The sequence below is a fragment of the Lissotriton vulgaris genome, chromosome 11 (assembly GCF_964263255.1).
Source record: "Lissotriton vulgaris chromosome 11, aLisVul1.2, whole genome shotgun sequence".
NCBI lineage: Eukaryota > Metazoa > Chordata > Amphibia > Caudata > Salamandridae > Lissotriton > Lissotriton vulgaris.
Genome location: NC_141699.1, coordinates 824,117,896 through 824,136,676, shown reverse-complemented (window position 1 = coordinate 824,136,676; position 18,781 = coordinate 824,117,896). Strand labels below are relative to the sequence as shown.

Genomic DNA, 18,781 nt, shown 5'->3' with positions numbered 1-18,781 from the left:
ATAATCTTCCCCTGGGGTCTCCCAGCACCCGGAATAATCCCCCATCTAGAAACTGTAATTTCACCAGGAAAAGTAAGATACACTTGATTCCCAGGATCTGCTGCTTACGCTTTTTCTCTTTATGCTTAATTTTTTTATTGGCATTTGGAAAAAGTAAAGACATGCATTGCAAGAGATGCATAACTACAGAGCAGTGAACAGTAAAAAGGAAGGGTAAGGACGGAAAGAAAGTGGGGGGAATAAGGGTTGCTGACATTTACATCATCTGTATTATAGAGGGGGATTACAGGCGTCCGTTTAATATTACATCGTAAACCAGCGTTAATAAATAATAGTCACAAATATCATCCTGACATATAAAGGGAAGGTGCGAATATCTTGGTCATTTCGAACATGTTGTATAGGGCACAGCTCCAGATTGTGTCACTCTGTAGTGGACTTTCTTTGACCACTTCCTCATAAATAAATGTGGAGTGTAGGGATATATTTGATACATGTTATGATATAGGGAGATACAGTTGTCTGTGATCATAAGTGAGCCAAAAGTGGTTCCCAAATATCTTTCAGGCGACTTTGCTTGGGCATCAGTTCTCCGTTTTGGGCTACGCTTTCCCTCATTTCATGTCTTTTGGCCTTTAGACAACATGAGTATACTCATGGGAGGACAAAGATGTATCTGGCCTTCATTAGTATGTAGTTACTATCCATGTAGGCCAGCACTTGATGCAATTATACTTCTTGATGGAGTGCTTGAGCCAGCCTATGGGAAATTGCTTTGTTCCTCCTTCAAGTGGTGAAACTCTGAGAAGGATTATTTTTTGGGAAAGTTTGTCATATCCAGTTCTCCACACATGTCCAACATCCATATTTTCTGCTCTCATAGTGTACCCAGCCCACTTGATCTTCCCTAAGAATTCTACAGTCTTCTATCAGCATGCTAATCCTCTCACTCAGTGAGGGAATTTGTCCTATCAGTTTCATCAACAGATCCTGTGTTCCAGAAATATGTCAGCAAACCAAAGGCTTGGTTTTAGATTGGTTCTGTAATAGTCAATATTGTTATTGCATGCCGTAATTGAATTAGGGTTTCCCTTTCTTTGATTCATGCCTCCAGATTTGTCATATTTGTGTGTAGGCACCTACAACTGTTTGTAGGCAAACTAACAAAATGGATGCACCCTGCCCTCTGGTTTAACTGTACAAATCTAGGATGCAGGCCTTCTCTCCCTGTTTCGGGCCTTCAAGAAAAGGTTATGTTTCTGTCAAATTGAATGTTACCACTGGTTGACCCTTAGCTCAATGCAATTTTCACCTGAATGGTAAGGATGCCCTCTGTTCTGGTATAAGCACCAAATGCAAATGAGGGGTTTCGCAATCTGCAATGTGATGTAAACTCGATCCATCTACATAGAGACCCTTAAGTCCATATCTGTGTATCTTCTACTCTGCTTAATAATTGTGCAACATTGGTTAGCCTGACCATGGGCCTGATCTCTTATACAGCTTCATAGCACAGTTCTCTTGAAGCCACACTGGGCCTCAATGTTTAGGCCAATTACAACTCAGGGCCAAACCCATTGCACAAGGTCTTATAAATAGGTCTGAAATCCAAGTTCTTTGTATGCTTTTTGCTGTTTTACTCTCTAGGCCCATATCAATACTTGGAAGCTTCCATCTTAATGAATGAATATCATTTTGTCTGACATCAGATGGGTGTGGACTGCTCTTAAAACACCTTTATTTTCCCCCATTCGCCCCATCAATTAATTCTACTTCCACCAGTACAAAATCACTGTCCTTGTTCATTGATGTCCAAGGTGTGTAATGGTACTTCTAACTACAGATGTCTCACCCTTTGAATATTCCACAGATGGCAGGCTGGATTCAGAAAATCTATATCAATACTCCTGCTTGTCAGTAGATGGTGTTGTGCGGCTTTGTAGCAACATTGTGCCACTCTGACATGCAGAGCTGAATATAAGGACCACCCATTTCCACCAACGCCAGTTCCTTTCTTTTGGTAGAACCAGAGCTACCAATCTTTTTACCAGACTGTTTTTGCTCAAAAAGTACTTATTGTATTCAGTGTGCAAAGGAAATGTCAGTCCTAAAACACAGAGTTCAAAGCTTGTAGGGACTTTTGCAAGCAAATATCTGTGGCATTTCCCCACCAGATTTGTCTTTGGTGCTTGGAGTTGTAACACGACTCCGAGAACCGTAGTGACTGCTCCTTGATGTACCCGGATGCCATTTAGGACCGTGAGGTCAAGGTGTACATCACCAAGTACTGGAAGACTTCTTGTCTGTACTGTTCAACGATCAAGATAAGGTCCTATTTCTGAACCCAAAGCCATTCTCGTGGCAGATCTTGGTCGTGGTCAGAGTCCTCAGGCAAGTCAGTCATAATGCTTTATTCAGCTTATATAGCCATAAAACGACAGAGCACAAACTTATAGGGAATGCATTACATTTCATACGATAAAATATAAAAATTCATTAAAAAGTGCATTCACATCGAAGCCAGTCCCACAATCTACCCTAATTAACAGTACTTCTTCTTAAAGGTAAGTTACCCTTTAATAACACTAATAGCACAGAAAATCTCTGGTGAATCAAGATTCAACAAACATCTAAAACCTTTCTGGTGTGAATTACAATTGCACAAACGCAGGAGTGGAAGTAAAAAAAACTTGACCTTATTATAAAGTGCCCAAAAAAAGTGCAATTTGCCTTTTCTAGAAATGTTGTCACAAGGGCAGATGGGGAGATTCTTAAACCTTTCCTCTTGGAAAGGTCCCCTAACTGAGTCTAGTTAGATAAAACCTATGTTTTGTGTTTTCTGTATACTAAAGGTAACATTTCATCTCAAGGCTAAGTGCTAAGGTGTGATAATTTGCAAGAGAGCTAAGCTGAGTGGCTTGTTGCCTATGTTTAAGCAGGGCCTGTTCAAAGAAGGCAGACTTTATCTGGGCTCTAGCAGAGCTGTACATTTGAGCATGGTCGTAGAAAAACTTTATGGCTCCCAGCCTACTAAAAGTATGCTTAGTGTACCCAAGCCAAGGAATGGATTCAGAATTATCCAAGGTCAGACAGTCTTGGAGAATGTTTTTGGAAAATTCAAATGCGGAGGTTTTCCAAATTTTTAGCCGTAATATTAATGGTGCCAAACCCATGGTGTCACCTATAAAATGTAATCCCACTTCCTAATGACAAAAAGAAGTTGGGGCTCCCTGCTGATCATCAAAAGTCTTCAAAAGGAAGCTTTTCTCTGAAATTAGAAGTCTAGAGTAATCACAGTACCCTAAATTCCAGCCCCTTTGTTGCAATTGAGAAGCACTTAATTGTATATAAAGTAATAATTTTTTCTTCAAAAGGTCTGGAGCCTAGCTTGGCCACAAAGTGAAAAATTGCTTCCATGACTCCTATTTTTTTGTTGTACCTTCAACACCAATAGGGAGTCCCAATTTAATGTGTGCCAAAAGGGAGTCCCAGGTAACAGAAACTCTCTACTTTGGAGATTGGGGCTCCATGAATAAAAAAGGTTTTCGATTTATTTTTTTGTTGCCCATATACCATTGTAAAAGACTTCAGGTGATTAATCTTCAAGTCTAAGGATGACATAAACTCCACAAAGACGTCCAAGGCTTTCTGTAGACTGATTGCAGTCCTTGCCAGCAGGACCGCTTCATCTGTATAGAGGAGAGGGGGATAAAATGGGTGCCTGCCCTCGGGAAATCCAATTTCTTCTGAAGTAAGTGGGCTTCTAAGCCATTTATATAAATGAGAAACAGGAACGGGCTAAGATTTAACCCTGTTGTACACCTTGGGCTATGCCTGCTAAACAAAGTTCCTTAAATCCTGGTTGCGAGGCATTGCATGTGTCCGCATAGAATATGCACTACGCAGCTGAAGTGATGCGTTGATTCCGAGATGTGGCGTAGCTGCAGTACGAGGTCCTGTTGCATGCTCATCAACAGTGCTTTCAATGCGAAGTCTGGCGTCTGAGATGTGGCACTTCAGATGAGTTGCGAGGCTGCGTTGCAGAGGTCGTCTGCGTCAGGGCTGCCATCGGCGAGACATGTGTGGACCTAGATAAGGGATGCGCCGCACCCTTGGGGCGATGAATCGATAGTGAGGGCTGCAAGGGTGATGCGAGTCTCACTGATAGGTTCAATCCACGCAGCAGCTCGTGATGCATTGGATCTGCACGGAGATTTGTTGGTTCCGCTGGCAAGCACCTTAGGCCCACTTCCATGGGCCTAGTCTAGGACTAGGGTAGCACCGCTTGGGAGGGTAGAATCATAGTTAGCAGAATACAGGTTCAGGGTGCAAGGTTGTTGTAAGCCTGTTATATGCCTTAGGCTTCAGATCAGGAGGCCAGCCAGCTACCCCTTGGAGTCACTCTGGGTCCTGGGCTCAAGAGATGCCACTCCAGTCCTTCTCAACCAGGCATCAGGTCTGCACATCAGGACAGCAGTCCAACAGAGCGGCCGTCCTTCAGCAACCCAGCAGTCCTGCTTCCTGTCACAGTACCAGGAGACTCAAAAGTGTACTGAAGTGGTGGTGTCTTAGGTCCCTCTTTCATACACAGTTATGCCTTTGCAGTGGGGAGAAGGTTCTAGAGGCATGTCTTTTAATTGCATAGATGCCCTTCCTTCCCAAGCTCCAGACTAACTACAGAGGGTATACAGCCCTTAGTAGGAGACCGGACACAGCTTATTCGGGTGTAAGTGTGCCTGGGCACAGCTCTTTCCTCCCATCCTATCAGTGATGGCCCACTCAGTCAAACCTAAGTTCCCATTGTGTGTGGCTATCTAGGAGGAATACACAAAGCCCAACTGCCAACTACACCCAGTCATCTGACCAGAGACCAACTGCAGGCATCAAATGGCCAAGACCAGAAAAAATGTCAACTCACAGAAAGTGGCATTTTCAGGATTGCAATTTAAAATCCAATTTACCATGAATTAAGATATTGAATTAGGGTTACAGATACACCAAACATGAACCAGTTATCTCTTCCTATTTGGAAATTACACTTCTAAAAGGTAATAAGGCAATTTAAGATGTTTTCACTTACAGGACATGTAAAACTTAAAAGTTCATGTCAAACTTTTTAGACAGACTGCACCCTTCCCTTGGAACTGTCTAGGGCCTGCTCTATGGAGTGATTTATATGTATTCAAAAGGAAGATTTAGGCATGGCAAAAGGTTTGTGTTGCCAGGTCAACATGGCAGGTTAAAACTGCACACACATGTTCTGAAGTGGCAGGCCTGAGACATGTTTAAAGAGCTACCTAAACGGGTGGCACAATCAGTGCTGTAGGTCCACTAGTAGCATTTAAATTACAGACACTGGTCACATGTAGTTCTCTCTACTAGGGGCTTATAAGTAAATTATTTATGCAAATTGGGTATAAGTCAATGTTACCTTGTTAGGGAATGGGCACTAGCACGTTAGCACTGGTTGCCGTGGTAAAGTTCACAAAGTCCTACGGCTAGCAAATATTACGTCAGGAAACACAGGAGATCTGAAGGCAAATAATTAGGGGGAAACCATGCCAAGAATGCTAGGTCTAACACCCGTCTCCCCCAGCTAAAGCCTTAGCAGTTTTCTTCACCAAGGCGGAAGAACCTAGAGAGACCATCAGCATTGGCGTTGTCTGTTCCAGGATGGTGTTCCACCTTAAAGTCCATTCCCTGAAGGGAGATGGACCACCTCAACAGTTTAAGATTCTCACCTCTCATCTTAATTAACCATATCAGGGTCCAGTTGTCTGTTTCAACCCAGAAGTGAGCACCAAACAGGTATGGTCTCCGCTTCTTTAGTGCCCAGACCATAGCAAAGCCATCCCTCTTTATTGCACTCCACCTCTGTTTCCAGGGACGTATCCCCCTACTGATGAAGGCTACAGGTTGATCCAGTCTCTTTGTTTAGCTGCAAGAGCATGGCCCCTATGCCATGCTCTGAGGCATCTGTCTACGCACTTAATTATTGTGCGAAGTCAGGGGCTTGAACACGGGTGCTGCGCACACAGCCTCCTTCAGGGTGTTGAAAGCGGTCTTGGAACGCCTTGGTCACCTGATGTGGCTGCATCTTGGATGTCAGCTCTGTCAAGGGTGCAACAATGGTTCCACACCCCATGACAAATCTGTAGTAGCTGGTGAGGCCTAAGGAGGCTCTCACCTCTGTCTGAGTCTTGAGGGCGGGGGGTGGGGGGGTTCAATCCTGGCCCGGAGGGTCTGCACTTTGCCTCCTCCCACTTGGTCACTTGGTGACCTAAGTAGACCGCTGACTCCTGCACCTGCCCTGTCTGCCATTTATTGACATTGATTGTCAGTCCTGCTCTCTGCAGAGCCTGAAGCACTTCTCTGAGGTGGCACAGGTGGTCCTCCCAGCTAAAACCTAAAGACTGTAATGTTTTCCAAATAGGCAGGACTGAACTTATCCAGCCCAGAAAAGACCTGATTGACTCACCTCTGTCAGGTGGCAGGTTCAGTCCTCAACCTGAAGGCCATCACCCAGAACTGAAAGTGTCCTTCTGGGCTAGAGAACGCAGACCCATCTTTGGCCTCCTTTGTCATGGGAATCTGCCCGTATACAGACATTAAGGCAAACGTGCTGGCGAACTTGGCAGCTCCTAGCTGATCTATGAGCTCATCAGCCCTGGGGATGGGGTATGCGTCAGTCTTGGTCACTGCATTGAGCCCACAGGAGCCTACACAGAATCTAAATTCTGGATTGACCCCTGGAGGGGCGGCCTTGGGTACCAACACCACTAGGCTGGACCTAGGGCTGTTCAAGTGCTCAATAACCCCTAACACCAGCATCTTGGAGACCGCCTTAATGCTGGCTCTCATCTTATCAGATAACCTGTAAATGTTACTCCTCAAAGGCGCTGTTCCCAGTGTCAATATCCTGGGTACACAATGTAGTGAGCCCTTGTGTAAGAGAGAAGAAGGAGGCGAATGGTCCTAACAACTGACAGTAGTCACTCTGTTGTTCTAGGGTCAGTGATGGAGAGAGGCTGACACCCTCCACAGACCCATCCTGCTCCTTGGAAGAAAGGAGTTTGGGGAGAGGTTGACTCTCCTCTTCCACTCAATCCTCTGTGATTAGGAGCATGGCTAACTCAGAACTCTCAAAGTGGAGCTTGAGGCGATAGACATGTAGGACCCTTAAAGGGTATCTGGGAGTCTTCGGGTCCACCAAATAGGTGACATCGCTCTTGCTCTCCTTCACCTCTGAAGACCCACACTAGGGTCCTGTAGGGTGCTGGGCTCCACATGCTCCATAACCCAATTTTTTGGGACTAGCTGAATCTCGAACAGAGTGGCATTCTCATTATAATGCCAATTCATGTCCTGGCACCTGGGCCATTCTTTCAGGCTCCTGGCTGACTTCTATAATTGCCTGCATTTGCTTCCAGAAGAGTTTAATCTGGTTAAGGAGTACCAGCATGTGGCTGACTACATCCTGGGGGGCCTTCCTGTGCGCTTGTTGAGATCCTCTTACGGGATGCCTGTACAGAAGTTAAAAGGGTTGTAAGCAAACCTACTTTTGCGGTCCCTCCCTGTAGGAGCTTCAAAGGCATGGCTGGAGGACGACCCACTTCCTTTTTTTAATGTATTTTTTATTTATTTATTCTTTTTGTGTCCTCATATCACTAATGTGTGCAAAACCAGGCCTTTCCGTACAACCTGTCCCAACCTCAGGCCCTGCCAATCCAGTCATACCAGTTTCATGGTTACTGGTTTCACGCAGGAGAAATCATAGGACACTTCCTTAAGACATTGCTGTTCCACACCATCTTTGGAAATCATCCCATATCCTACTACGAAAGCCTCCCCCCCCCCCAAACACTCCCATCTCCAGAGCTGGTGTCCATTTTGTACATACTTCTGATTGCCTGGAGCCAATCAAGCCCCTTGGGAGGGAGGGGATTCGTCCAGCGCTTACAGATCTCTCTTCTGGCTAAAAGCATCAAATAAATCAGAAGGGCCCTCCTCCCTCTCGATAGAGGCTGACTGGGGCGGTTTTCCAGCCCCATCAATACAGTGTTAAACTCAGCGTTATATTTGTCCCAAAAATTTTGTTAACGACTTTCTCGACATCCTGCCAATAGACCTGTAGTTCTGGGCACTTAAACATATGTTGGTTGGCTGCTCTTAGCAGACCTCGTCTACAGCTTCTTGGTATTGGTTCTTTTACAAACTTAGCTATCTTCTGGGGTGTCCAGTAAAGCCTATTGATAGTAAAAAAATGATTCTGTTTCAGATTCGCGGGTTTAACCCTAAGTACAAACGTTTTAAGGAAAGTTGCCAGATTGCTTGTAGAGCACTCAGTGGAATAATTCCTTCCCACACCAAGTATGGTGCCTTCAGCTTTCTGTCTTAGGCATCAAGTAGAGTCCAATACCAGTGTGCAACTTTCTTTTTTCTGGGGGCCCCATCCTGCTGGTTTGAGTCTAATTCCCAAACCCCCCCCCCCCCAATCTCCTGTGCATTGGCTGCCACCCAAGATGACAGGTGGAGGAACTTGAATCTTGAAATGGAGTTACCAGTCTTCGCCGCTAACACTTCCCAGGGCAACACACCCTGCACTGTCAGGAGATCCTCCCATACTTCAATACACACCCTCCTTAATGGGAGACTCATCCCATCTTTGAGACACTTAGGCGTACCTGGTGAATCCCAAATTGGGGAGAAATCTGAAAAATAACCCATGCAAAGAATCCTTATTACTCCCAGCCAGAGAGTAGGTGCTGCCTTTAAAATCTTCAACCATACATTTTTATAGTTGCTTTTTTTTTTTTTTTTACATTTTTAAAGAACATCCTCGTCCCAAACTTATACAAAAAACCTCTATAACCCCACTCCCTTACTATCTCTACCAACAAACCTCCCCCTATATTAGGGACCCCGGTTTACCTAGAAGCGCTCTACAGTTTTTAAACTGGAAAGCCATACAATATCATTTTAGATCTGGAAGAGCCAGTCCACCCTTTTCAATCTTACGCCTCAATTTGCTCCCTTTAATGCCCAAATAAAACTGAAATTTTTCCCTGTATCTTATCAATTACGATTTTGGGGAATGTCAAGGGGATGCAATTTAAAAGGTACGTCAATTTGGGGAGTATCACCATTTTAATCATGTTAACTCTCCCATATATAGTCTAGGGGAGATTCTTCCATCATACTAATGATGATTCAAACTCCTTTGCTACCCTCTCCAGATTGTACTGGGGTATTGCCTCCAATGACTTTAACACCATCACTGCTGATGGTTTTCCCCTCCTGTGCTGGCCCGATTTATTCCCATTGTTCATGACGAGCTCAGCTCGTCATGAGCACACGAGAGGTGTACCTCATGACGAGCTGAGTTTGTCATGAGCATCGAAGGGGTTAAGATACATATACCTAAATACCTAAGCTCATCCTGTTCTTCCCCCCTCCAACTCGGAACATTCCAACACATTACCCTAGACTTCAGGTTGTTTACCAAATATCCAGATAGTGCCCCATATTCTTTCACCAAAACTTCCACCGTTGGAATGGTTCGAGCCGGGCCGAAGTAAATATTGTGAGATCATCCGCATACAATGCAACTTTATTTTTGTAAGTGCCTGAGCTAAAAGGAATGACCTGATCATCTTGCTGCAGTAGCTGATGGATCAATATAAATATCCAACAACAGTGGGGAGATAGGACAGGACTGCTGAGTGCCCCTGGTGTCACAAAAACTTCTTGTTAGGGAGCTATTGAGAAGGATCCTAGCTGTTGAGTGCTCATATAAAGCTTTTAATGTTGAGATAAAACAAGGCCCTAAACCAATTATCGCCAGAACTTCCCACAGGTAAGCCCAGCAAACACAGTCAAAAGCCTTCGCTGTGTCCAATGTAACTTATTAGGGTGAGAACCTCCCCTCTTAAAACATTTTCACACTATTAATCTCTAAGGGAGAAACTTGGCTATGTTTATCTTTCTCTTCAGCCTATGAGATTACTTGGGAAAAGGTAAGGGTCTGAATCCCACCTGCCTAATGAACTTACTCACCCTTAATGGCCTATCCCTCCAGCATACTCACTCATACACCTGGAGGGGAACCGTCCCTCCCCTGAAGGTTAAACACACACTCTTTTCCTTCATCGCCCTGCCTTTTTACATTAATTTCTTGGTATTGGGGAAGGGAGAAAAACAGGCATGACATTATTGTCTTACAGGTGACCTTCCTGCAGTCTATTTAGTCCCTGGCTAGCCTTTATACAGTTTCTTTACCATACTCCCAAGCCTCTCGTCACTCTAAAAAAAACAAGCATTGGCATAGCCAATAGGTCTCGATTTTGGGACCTTATAAGTATTTAGGTATGCAGCACAATATCCTTGGTGCAACAACATCAACTGTTGGCTAAACACGTATAAGGTCTCAAAGGCGAGACCTATTGGCTATGCCATTGCTTGTTTTCTCTATCCTCATCTGCCTTCTCATGCTCTCTTCACTTGCTGTCCTCATTTCCAACATTGAGAAATCAAATAAAAAAAAAAGTGAAATTGCTTGCATAGCATTCATTATGGAAAAGCACACTTTAAAAGCAATGTGTTAAAAGTAAAACAGATACTTCTGGACAAGAAAAAGCGTTCCCAATGTCCCTAAAATGTCACTTTCCAAATGAAGCATTTCAGATCAAACCTCATGTGTTTGTAACGGCGTCCTGAACATCTCTCCCATATCTATGAAAAAAAGCGCACTGATTCCGTTAAGTGGGAGCTCTTCTTCTGCAGCATAGAAGTGGCCGGCTGCCAACCTGTCAGTGGGCAAAGTTTGAATGGAATCTGAACATAATGCTAGGGTTCATATTTGGATTCAAAATCTTCACCAAGCGCCTAGTATTGCCACGTGGCACAAGCAGAAAAGCTCAAATGTAATTTAAGTCTACTTTTATTAATTAGATCCTATTAAAGTTAAAGTTACTATTGATGATATTCACGCCATAAATATTTCCCCACCTCGACACCTCAGCTTCGTTCTTGCTGAGTTGCACAGAATGTTTCCATGTTGAGTTGGCAACCAGACAAGTGCCTTGGGATGTTAAAGTTGGAGAGCGCGCAATATAAGAATTATGATCACATGTGTACCGCCCGCATCCACAGTACACTTCATGTGCCCCAAAAGAGGTATAGGGATAGGGATGCGCAAGCTGGAAGCCTGTTTCACAAAATGACAGCGAGCCTGACCCTGTTTTTCACAGTACGAAGGCCAAGTAAAGAAAAGAACCATTTTAAAAGTATGTCAAGCACTGTGACTGAAAAAGCTTATTATCCACCAAGCGTTCTTATTCGTACATTGTACCGTGTTGTGGTACATGCAACGTGTAAAATAACATACTAAATGAATCACGCCTTGCAGAAGGACGGGTGGAATCACATAAAAGTATTACTGTCACGGTTATAGGAGTTTGTTTTTTCACTTGTGTGATAATATTATATGTTTTTTTTTTAATGTTATGTTCCAAATAATAAATTGAGGCGGGTGCCTGCCTAGCTGCATTTGTCCCAGACAATCAGTGCAGGAGTACAAGGAAAGAAGAAACGCAGGCAGAGAGGGAGGGCGAAGGGCTAGGTGACGAGGAGGAGGAGAGAGGAAGGAGAGTGAAGTGGAGAGCAGAAGCGAGAACCGATAGGCAGAAGATGAAAGAACGGAGCAAAAAGAAGGCAAAGAGGGCAGGTAGAAAGCAAAGGAGAGTTAAAGTGTGACAGAGGGCAGAAAAGGCAGAGAGGAAAGGAAGGGTGGCAGGAGCGAAAAGAGCTGAAGAACAAACATGGCGAGGCAAGCGGCGGGCATAGAAAGGGAGAAGAGAGGAGATGAAGTAGACGGGAAAGACGTGACGGGTCAAGATAAGAAAAGAACGAAGAAAAGATTATGAAAGATAATGAGCGCAACTCTGCTGCTAATGTGCATGCTACATTTCAAAACAGGAGCCCTGAAAAAACACAAATAAAACTAATTGTGGGATAATAAACTTTCACAAGCATTTGCTGCGTAGCCGTGAAAGTGACACGGCCGCGCGGCCCGTGAAAGTGATCGCAATCACGATCTAAGACAGATGGCGCCTGCGCGCGTGCACGCTCACGTCAACTCAAGCGCTAGACCTCCAAAAGCCTGTGGCAGCACTTAGAAAACCCACACACTAAAAGTCTTGCCAGATCAGCGCATGCGCTGGGTGAGGCGAGACCTAAAAATACCATGGTTACGTGAATGCCACTTACCAATGTCGAAAAGTCTGGCACGCAAGCAGAGGTCAGAATGTCAGCAGAACATCCCTCCATTTGGTGCTCCTTCTATGTCTGCCGGGGTCACTGATGAATGCCTGAATCTCAAATAAAATTGGTTAACAGGATTGCTCTTCGAGGGTGAAAATCATGCTCCTTGTTGTCATGCCATCTGCAGTTTATTCTCCATACCTGCTTTCTCGTTCTTGACAATAAGAAAACAACCTTCTCAACAGGCTCGTAGCTAGGCACTCTGCCCGTGGCTGTCCCTGCCTCTTACCGCCGCACGCCGCGCTTTGAGGGGGAAGGGCTCTGATTTGTCATGCCAACTCTGTGACTTAGACACACAGAGACCAAAGAGCTTGGCACTGCCTACATTTTGTAGATTTCAGTCCCATCAGAGGTGGGAGAAACATATCAAACTTGTAGCCCAGTTATTGAAGTTGAACCTGGCCATATGTAATTGTCCTGAGAGTGTTCTGTGTTACAGGCAAGAGTTAGCGTCTTATATGATATTAACACATTCACTGGCAAAAAGGTGAGTTCATTTTGACCAAAAATTTATTTTTGGAATAATATTTTTTTGTTTTGGTTGGTGCCAACCCTAAAGTTCCTTCTCAATTCTGTTTGCAATTTGTGTCTGACATCTTTACTCCACTGTAGTCAGGATATATTATGGTTTGTCATAGAGGAATCTGTAAGCTTACTTGTTATATCGATTTCAAAATTGTTGTGTTGGTCATGCAGGAGAACACACGAGCTACAACAAAAACATGAGAATGAAATGAAAGAGACGCAAGCTAAGCTGCAAGAGATGATGAGCCAGTATGAAGCAGAGATCCAGGTATTAAAATCTCAGCTTCTCAAAGGAGTGACAGAGACTTCCCCCAGTGCCACAGCTGAGACGTCCCACATTGCTACCACAGCGGCAAACGGCAGGAGAAATTCCTTAGAATCGGTTTGCTCTGATTTATTCCTGTCTGGAGTCAAATCTATCTCCGTGGACGGGAACGAAGCAGATTTCTCAGACCATGCCTCTGTGGGGTCTGTCTCCAGTCAACCAGACAAGTTTGAGCCACTGGTAAGAGACGTTAAATTATGTCAGTTATAGAAGGTTATGGAAATGCACTTTTATTTGTTTTGGAACTTGTAAAGCTCAACTTAAGATGCGAGCCACAGGGAATATTGTGTGTAAATGCAAATGTTGTCATGCAAAGCACTATTAAATTCTCCATTATGAGAATATTAACCAAATTCTTAAGCAACGCAAAGCCTCTGTGCGGAATCTTATAAAAACTTAAAAGAATAACTCGTTGCCTATTGTGTGTTTCAGCACATTTTCTTTATTTTTATTGTTAAGTTAAACTTAACCTTAAAACTAATTTTCTGAAACTTTTTCAAATATTTTTAAATATAAAAGGTAGGGACTTGTGCTGATTGGCAATCTAGCCTAATTGAAAGAAGAAAAATGGTCTGCTATTTTTAAAGCGACTGCGGTGATCATGGTATTCAAATCGGACAGCTCAAGTAGTCAATAGGCAGCTATATCTTACGGTCTATTCAGTTCTGATCCCTGACACAGCACTCTGCCTCCTTCCTTCTGTTTGTTTCACTGGGTTTTACAGTCAGCTTGCTATATAATTCAACACCATTATTTTTCACTTGTGTGTTTCTCCACAAACTTTCTTGTTTGTTAAGTATTATTCTTGTGGTAAGCCAAAATAGTAAAAGGCGCTTATGGTCTCTATTTCTATTGCCTTCTGTGCAGTTTCTAATTTGTCAAAAATACCCAGCAATCATTTGAGATTCACCTCAGAGATGTGAAAGAACATTCTATTGTCTAACTGAATCATTAGTCGTTGCTTTTTCAGCATTAGATTTTTCATGAATTTACATGCTTGGATTATTCGCCTTGCCAAAGTAGGACTCCTCAGTAGTCAGTGCTAATATGCTATTTATGTAGATGCTCCATAACATTGTAAACAGCTGCAGGCCAAATGTAGTCAGTCTTCCTCATTATGCGAGCAGAACTCTGATCATTCAAGTGGATAGACACTGCGCTCAACTTCCCGAGTGGTATGAACTCCTGATTCATATGGTTACTTCTTCCCACAAAATCCACACCTCTTAAATTTCTACAGGCGCCACACAGGATCCAGAAGTTGCACCTTTGCCTCTCCTTCACCGAAAGGTGGCACCACAACTCCTTCTCGGTTCCCCAAACCACCCTGGACATGACTGCATTGAGTTGTACAAGGTCCCACCCTGGTTCACCAATATTGGTTCTGTTTTTTCTCTCTCCCTTTGAAGTGGATTCAGTGATTCTTTTTTGGGAAAATTTCCCATGACGTTCTGGTTTTGCAGTGTAAAATAGGAAATGCATTTTATGAAGTTGTCATCCTTCAAACCGTACCACTCTTGTGGTAAGCAGATGCTGCTCCTAAATCCGCATTATTCTATTGATGGTATCTGAGCAGCAAGCATGACTCAAAGACATGCAATGCGACTGCATGCATGTTAAGGTCTTCGAGAAGCAGGAATATAAACTTTCAGTGGCGCGTACCCTGGATAAGCATTGGGGTAAATAGCGCCTTCCCCACACCTGGTCACCTTCCAGCTCGCCTTCGGTGGACATATTGTGACGCCAAGCCTCCTCTGGGAATAGAGTGAGGTCATCCCAGATACTGCATGTCAGTCTTAAGTCACCACTAACCTGTAGCTCTGAATGTTGCTGCGGGAAAGCCATCACACCCACCATTCTCTTTCCCTGTCGGCAGTGCTGAACCTGTTCTAGCCTGCACTCAGCACTGACGGGAAAAGGGTGATTGGGAAGAGGTATTTGGGAGAAGGCATAGAAGCGGCGTTGTTGGTTTGTAGTTACACAGGTGGTCTCATTGTCATATCAAGGTTCGTTCGTATATTCTGTAGTCTGTTTGAAATAAAAACACAATACTAGTTACTCTCTCTTTTTAAACCATCTTAAAGTACACAACGTTTTTTTCCCATTTACCTGGATTTCACATGAAAGGTAACACAGGAGACATACACAAGATTTACTCTCGTAACTGATGTGCTATGATAAACATTCACTACATCAGTGTCACAGTACCTTTATCTTTCTAGAGCCAAAATAATCATCGAGTCTGGTCTTGATTTGATGTCCTTCAGGAGGCATTAATGCATCACAATTTGGGACACCGATTAGAAAGAAAGGTTCATGCAGGATTTGCATACAGAGGCCCGTAGAGACTGTGGGTACAGCACAGCTTTGAGGGAGTGACAGAACACCAGTACATAGGTGCAGGGGGTGTGATAGGGGTCCTTCTGATCGATACTTCTAACCGCAGATTCCTTTCCTTGAGAATAATTCCCAGGCATCATTCTGGACGTGGAAACCTTCAGAAGAGTTCTCCTGCACACCACTAGGTGGTGCATTGCAGCTCTGAGCCAATGCTGTTCTGCTCCGGAAATGACTGGTGGAGCCACAGATACAGGACATCCAAGTGTACGGACAAGAGTTCCATTCCTTTCTTTCCACAATCTGGTAAAAATCCAGGGAGAAACTCCAGATCAGAATATGGAGTTTCTTCTGGGTTTTGACCAGATTTTTTCTATGAAAATTTATTTGGTGTGCAGGGGAAATGTCACACCCAAAACCACACGTTTCGAACCATCAAGGGACTGTCACAAACATATGTCTGTGGTGGACCCTCACAAAGTCTGTTTGAAGTGCCTGGGGTCAGACCATGACTCCAAGGCCTACACTGACTCCTCCCAGATAACCCAGAAGGCCATATGTAGGGGAGTAGGATCTGCTCTTATGGTTACCCCCACTTGTTGCTGATGTTTCACTGTTTTTCGACTTTAGTCTGGCTGGGGCCCTGCTAACCAGGACCCCCAGACTAGCTGCTTCCTCTCTAAATTGATTTCAAGTAATTTAGGTACACTCCAGTTTGGTTACTGGGGTACCTTTATGAGTCCCTAGTATATGGTACTTTAGGTACCAAGGGCATAGGTACCACAGAGGTCTACCAGGGGCTGCAGCGTGTATTATGCCATCCCTGGGAAGCCTTCCAAAATGACACCACTGGATTGCTACTGCAGCCTGGGTAAGATGGTGCATGCACCCCTTACTTAGATATAGGTTACTTATATCTACCCTAAATCACTACACATATAAACCTATTAGTCACCCCTATGGCAGGCCTTATCACTCCTGAAGGCAGGGTACTGAGTTTTGTGTGAGAGGGTGCCCATGCATGAGCAGGGCCCCTCTGCAGCCTGGCACCATCCCAGCTCAGAACCTGGCTACATGCAAATTAGTCTGTTCCTGTCCCAGTGCATGATGGGAACAGGGCAAACCAAACTACCAAGCCAATTCTTATACTGGGAAGGAAACAAGCTTCCGGGGACCGGTTTCTGGCATTTCAGCCGTCGTCGGCCCGGCTTGCTTGAATCCTGATGGTGCAATGAGCAAGGGACTCACATCTGAGTATACCCTTCCACGCTCATGGTGGACAAAATGATTCAGAAAAGGGGGTGGTGATGAACAGAGTGTCTGAATTAAGCAGACCACTCTTACCCAGTCCAAAGATCAGGGCTTGATCCATCACCGTTTTTTAGCTCACTGCACCATCCCAGCTCAGAACGTGGCTACATGCAAATTAGTCTGTTCCTGTCCCAGTGCATGATGGGAACAGGGCAAACCAAACTACCAAGCCAATTCTTATACTGGGAAGGAAACAAGCTTCCGGGGACCGGTTTCTGGCATTTCAGCCGTCGTCGGCCCGGCTTGCTTGAATCCTGATGGTGCAATGAGCAAGGGACTCACATCTGAGTATACCCTTCCACGTTTATGGTGGACAAAATGATTCAGAAAAGGGGGTGGTGATGAACAGAGTGTCTGAATTAAGCAGACCACTCTTACCCAGTCCAAAGATCAGGGCTTGATCCATCACCGTTTTTTAGCTCACTACACCATCCCAGCTCAGAACCTAGCTACATGCAAATTAGTCTGTTCCTGTCCCAGTGCATGATGGGAACAGGGCAAACCAAACTACCAAGCCAATTCTTATACTGGGAAGGAAACAAGCTTCCGGGGACCGGTTTCTGGCATTTCAGCCGTCGTCGGCCCGGCTTGCTTGAATCCTGATGGTGCAATGAGCAAGGGACTCACATCTGAGTATACCCTTCCACGCTTATGGTGGACAAAATGATTCAGAAAAGGGGGTGGTGATGAACAGAGTGTCTGAATTAAGCAGACCACTCTTACCCGGTCCAAAGATCAGGGCTTGATCCATCACCGTTTTTTTGCTCACTGCACCATCTCAGCTCAGAACCTGGCTACATGCAAATTAGTCTGTTCCTGTCCCAGTGCATGATGGGAACAGGGCAAACCAAACTACCAAGCCAATTCTTATACTGGGAAGGAAACAAGCTTCCGGGGACCGGTTTCTGGCATTTCAGCCGTCGTCGGCCCGGCTTGCTTGAATCCTGATGGTGCAATGAGCAAGGGACTCACATCTGAGTATACCCTTCCACGCTTATGGTGGACAAAATGATTCAGAACAGGGGGTGGTGATGAACAGAGTGTCTGAATTAAGCAGACCACTCTTACCCAGTCCAAAGATCAGGGCTTGATCCATCACCGTTTTTTAGCTCACTGCACCATCCCAGCTCAGAACCTGGCTACATGCAAATTAGTCTGTTCCTGTCCCAGTGCATGATGGGAACAGGGCAAACCAAACTACCAAGCCAATTCTTATACTGGGAAGGAAACAAGCTTCGGGGGACCGGTTTCGGGCATTTCAGCCGTCGTCGGCCCGGCTTGCTTGAATCCTGATGGTGCAATGAGCAAGGGACTCACATCTGAGTATACCCTTCCACGCTTATGGTGGACAAAATGATTCAGAAAAGGGGGTGGTGATGAACAGAGTGTCTGAATTAAGCAGACCACTCTTACCCAGTCCAAAGATCAGGGCTTGATCCATCACCGTTTTTTAGCTCACTGCACCATCCCAGCTCAGAACCTGGCTACATGCAAATTAGTCTGTTCCTGTCCCAGTGCATGATGGGAACAGGGCAAACCAAACTACCAAGCCAATTCTTATACTGGGAAGGAAACAAGCTTCCGGGGACCGGTTTCTGGCATTTCAGCCGTCGTCGGCCCGGCTTGCTTGAATCCTGATGGTGCAATGAGCAAGGGACTCACATCTGAGTATACCCTTCCACGCTTATGGTGGACAAAATGATTCAGAAAAGGGGGTGGTGATGAACAGAGTGTCTGAATTAAGCAGACCACTCTTACCCAGTCCAAAGATCAGGGCTTGATCCATCACCGTTTTTTAGCTCACTGCACCATCCCAGCTCAGAACCTGGCTACATGCAAATTAGTCTGTTCCTGTCCCAGTGCATGATGGGAACAGGGCAAACTAAACTACCAAGCTAATTCTTATACTGGGAAGGAAACAAGCTTCCGGGGACCGGTTTCTGGCATTTCAGCCGTCGTCGG

At 44.8% G+C, this 18,781-nt stretch overlaps 1 protein-coding gene across 1 annotated transcript in view; it reads left to right on the top strand.

The window, feature by feature from the left end:
* CEP63 (centrosomal protein 63) overlaps positions 1 to 18,781 on the top strand; it is a 361,269-nt gene that overhangs the window by 265,866 nt on the left and 76,622 nt on the right. Inside the window, exon 13 of the mRNA XM_086943933.1 lies at positions 13,018 to 13,351. Coding sequence (XP_086800059.1) covers positions 13,018 to 13,351 — 334 coding nt within the window. The remainder of the gene's footprint in view (positions 1 to 13,017; positions 13,352 to 18,781) is intronic.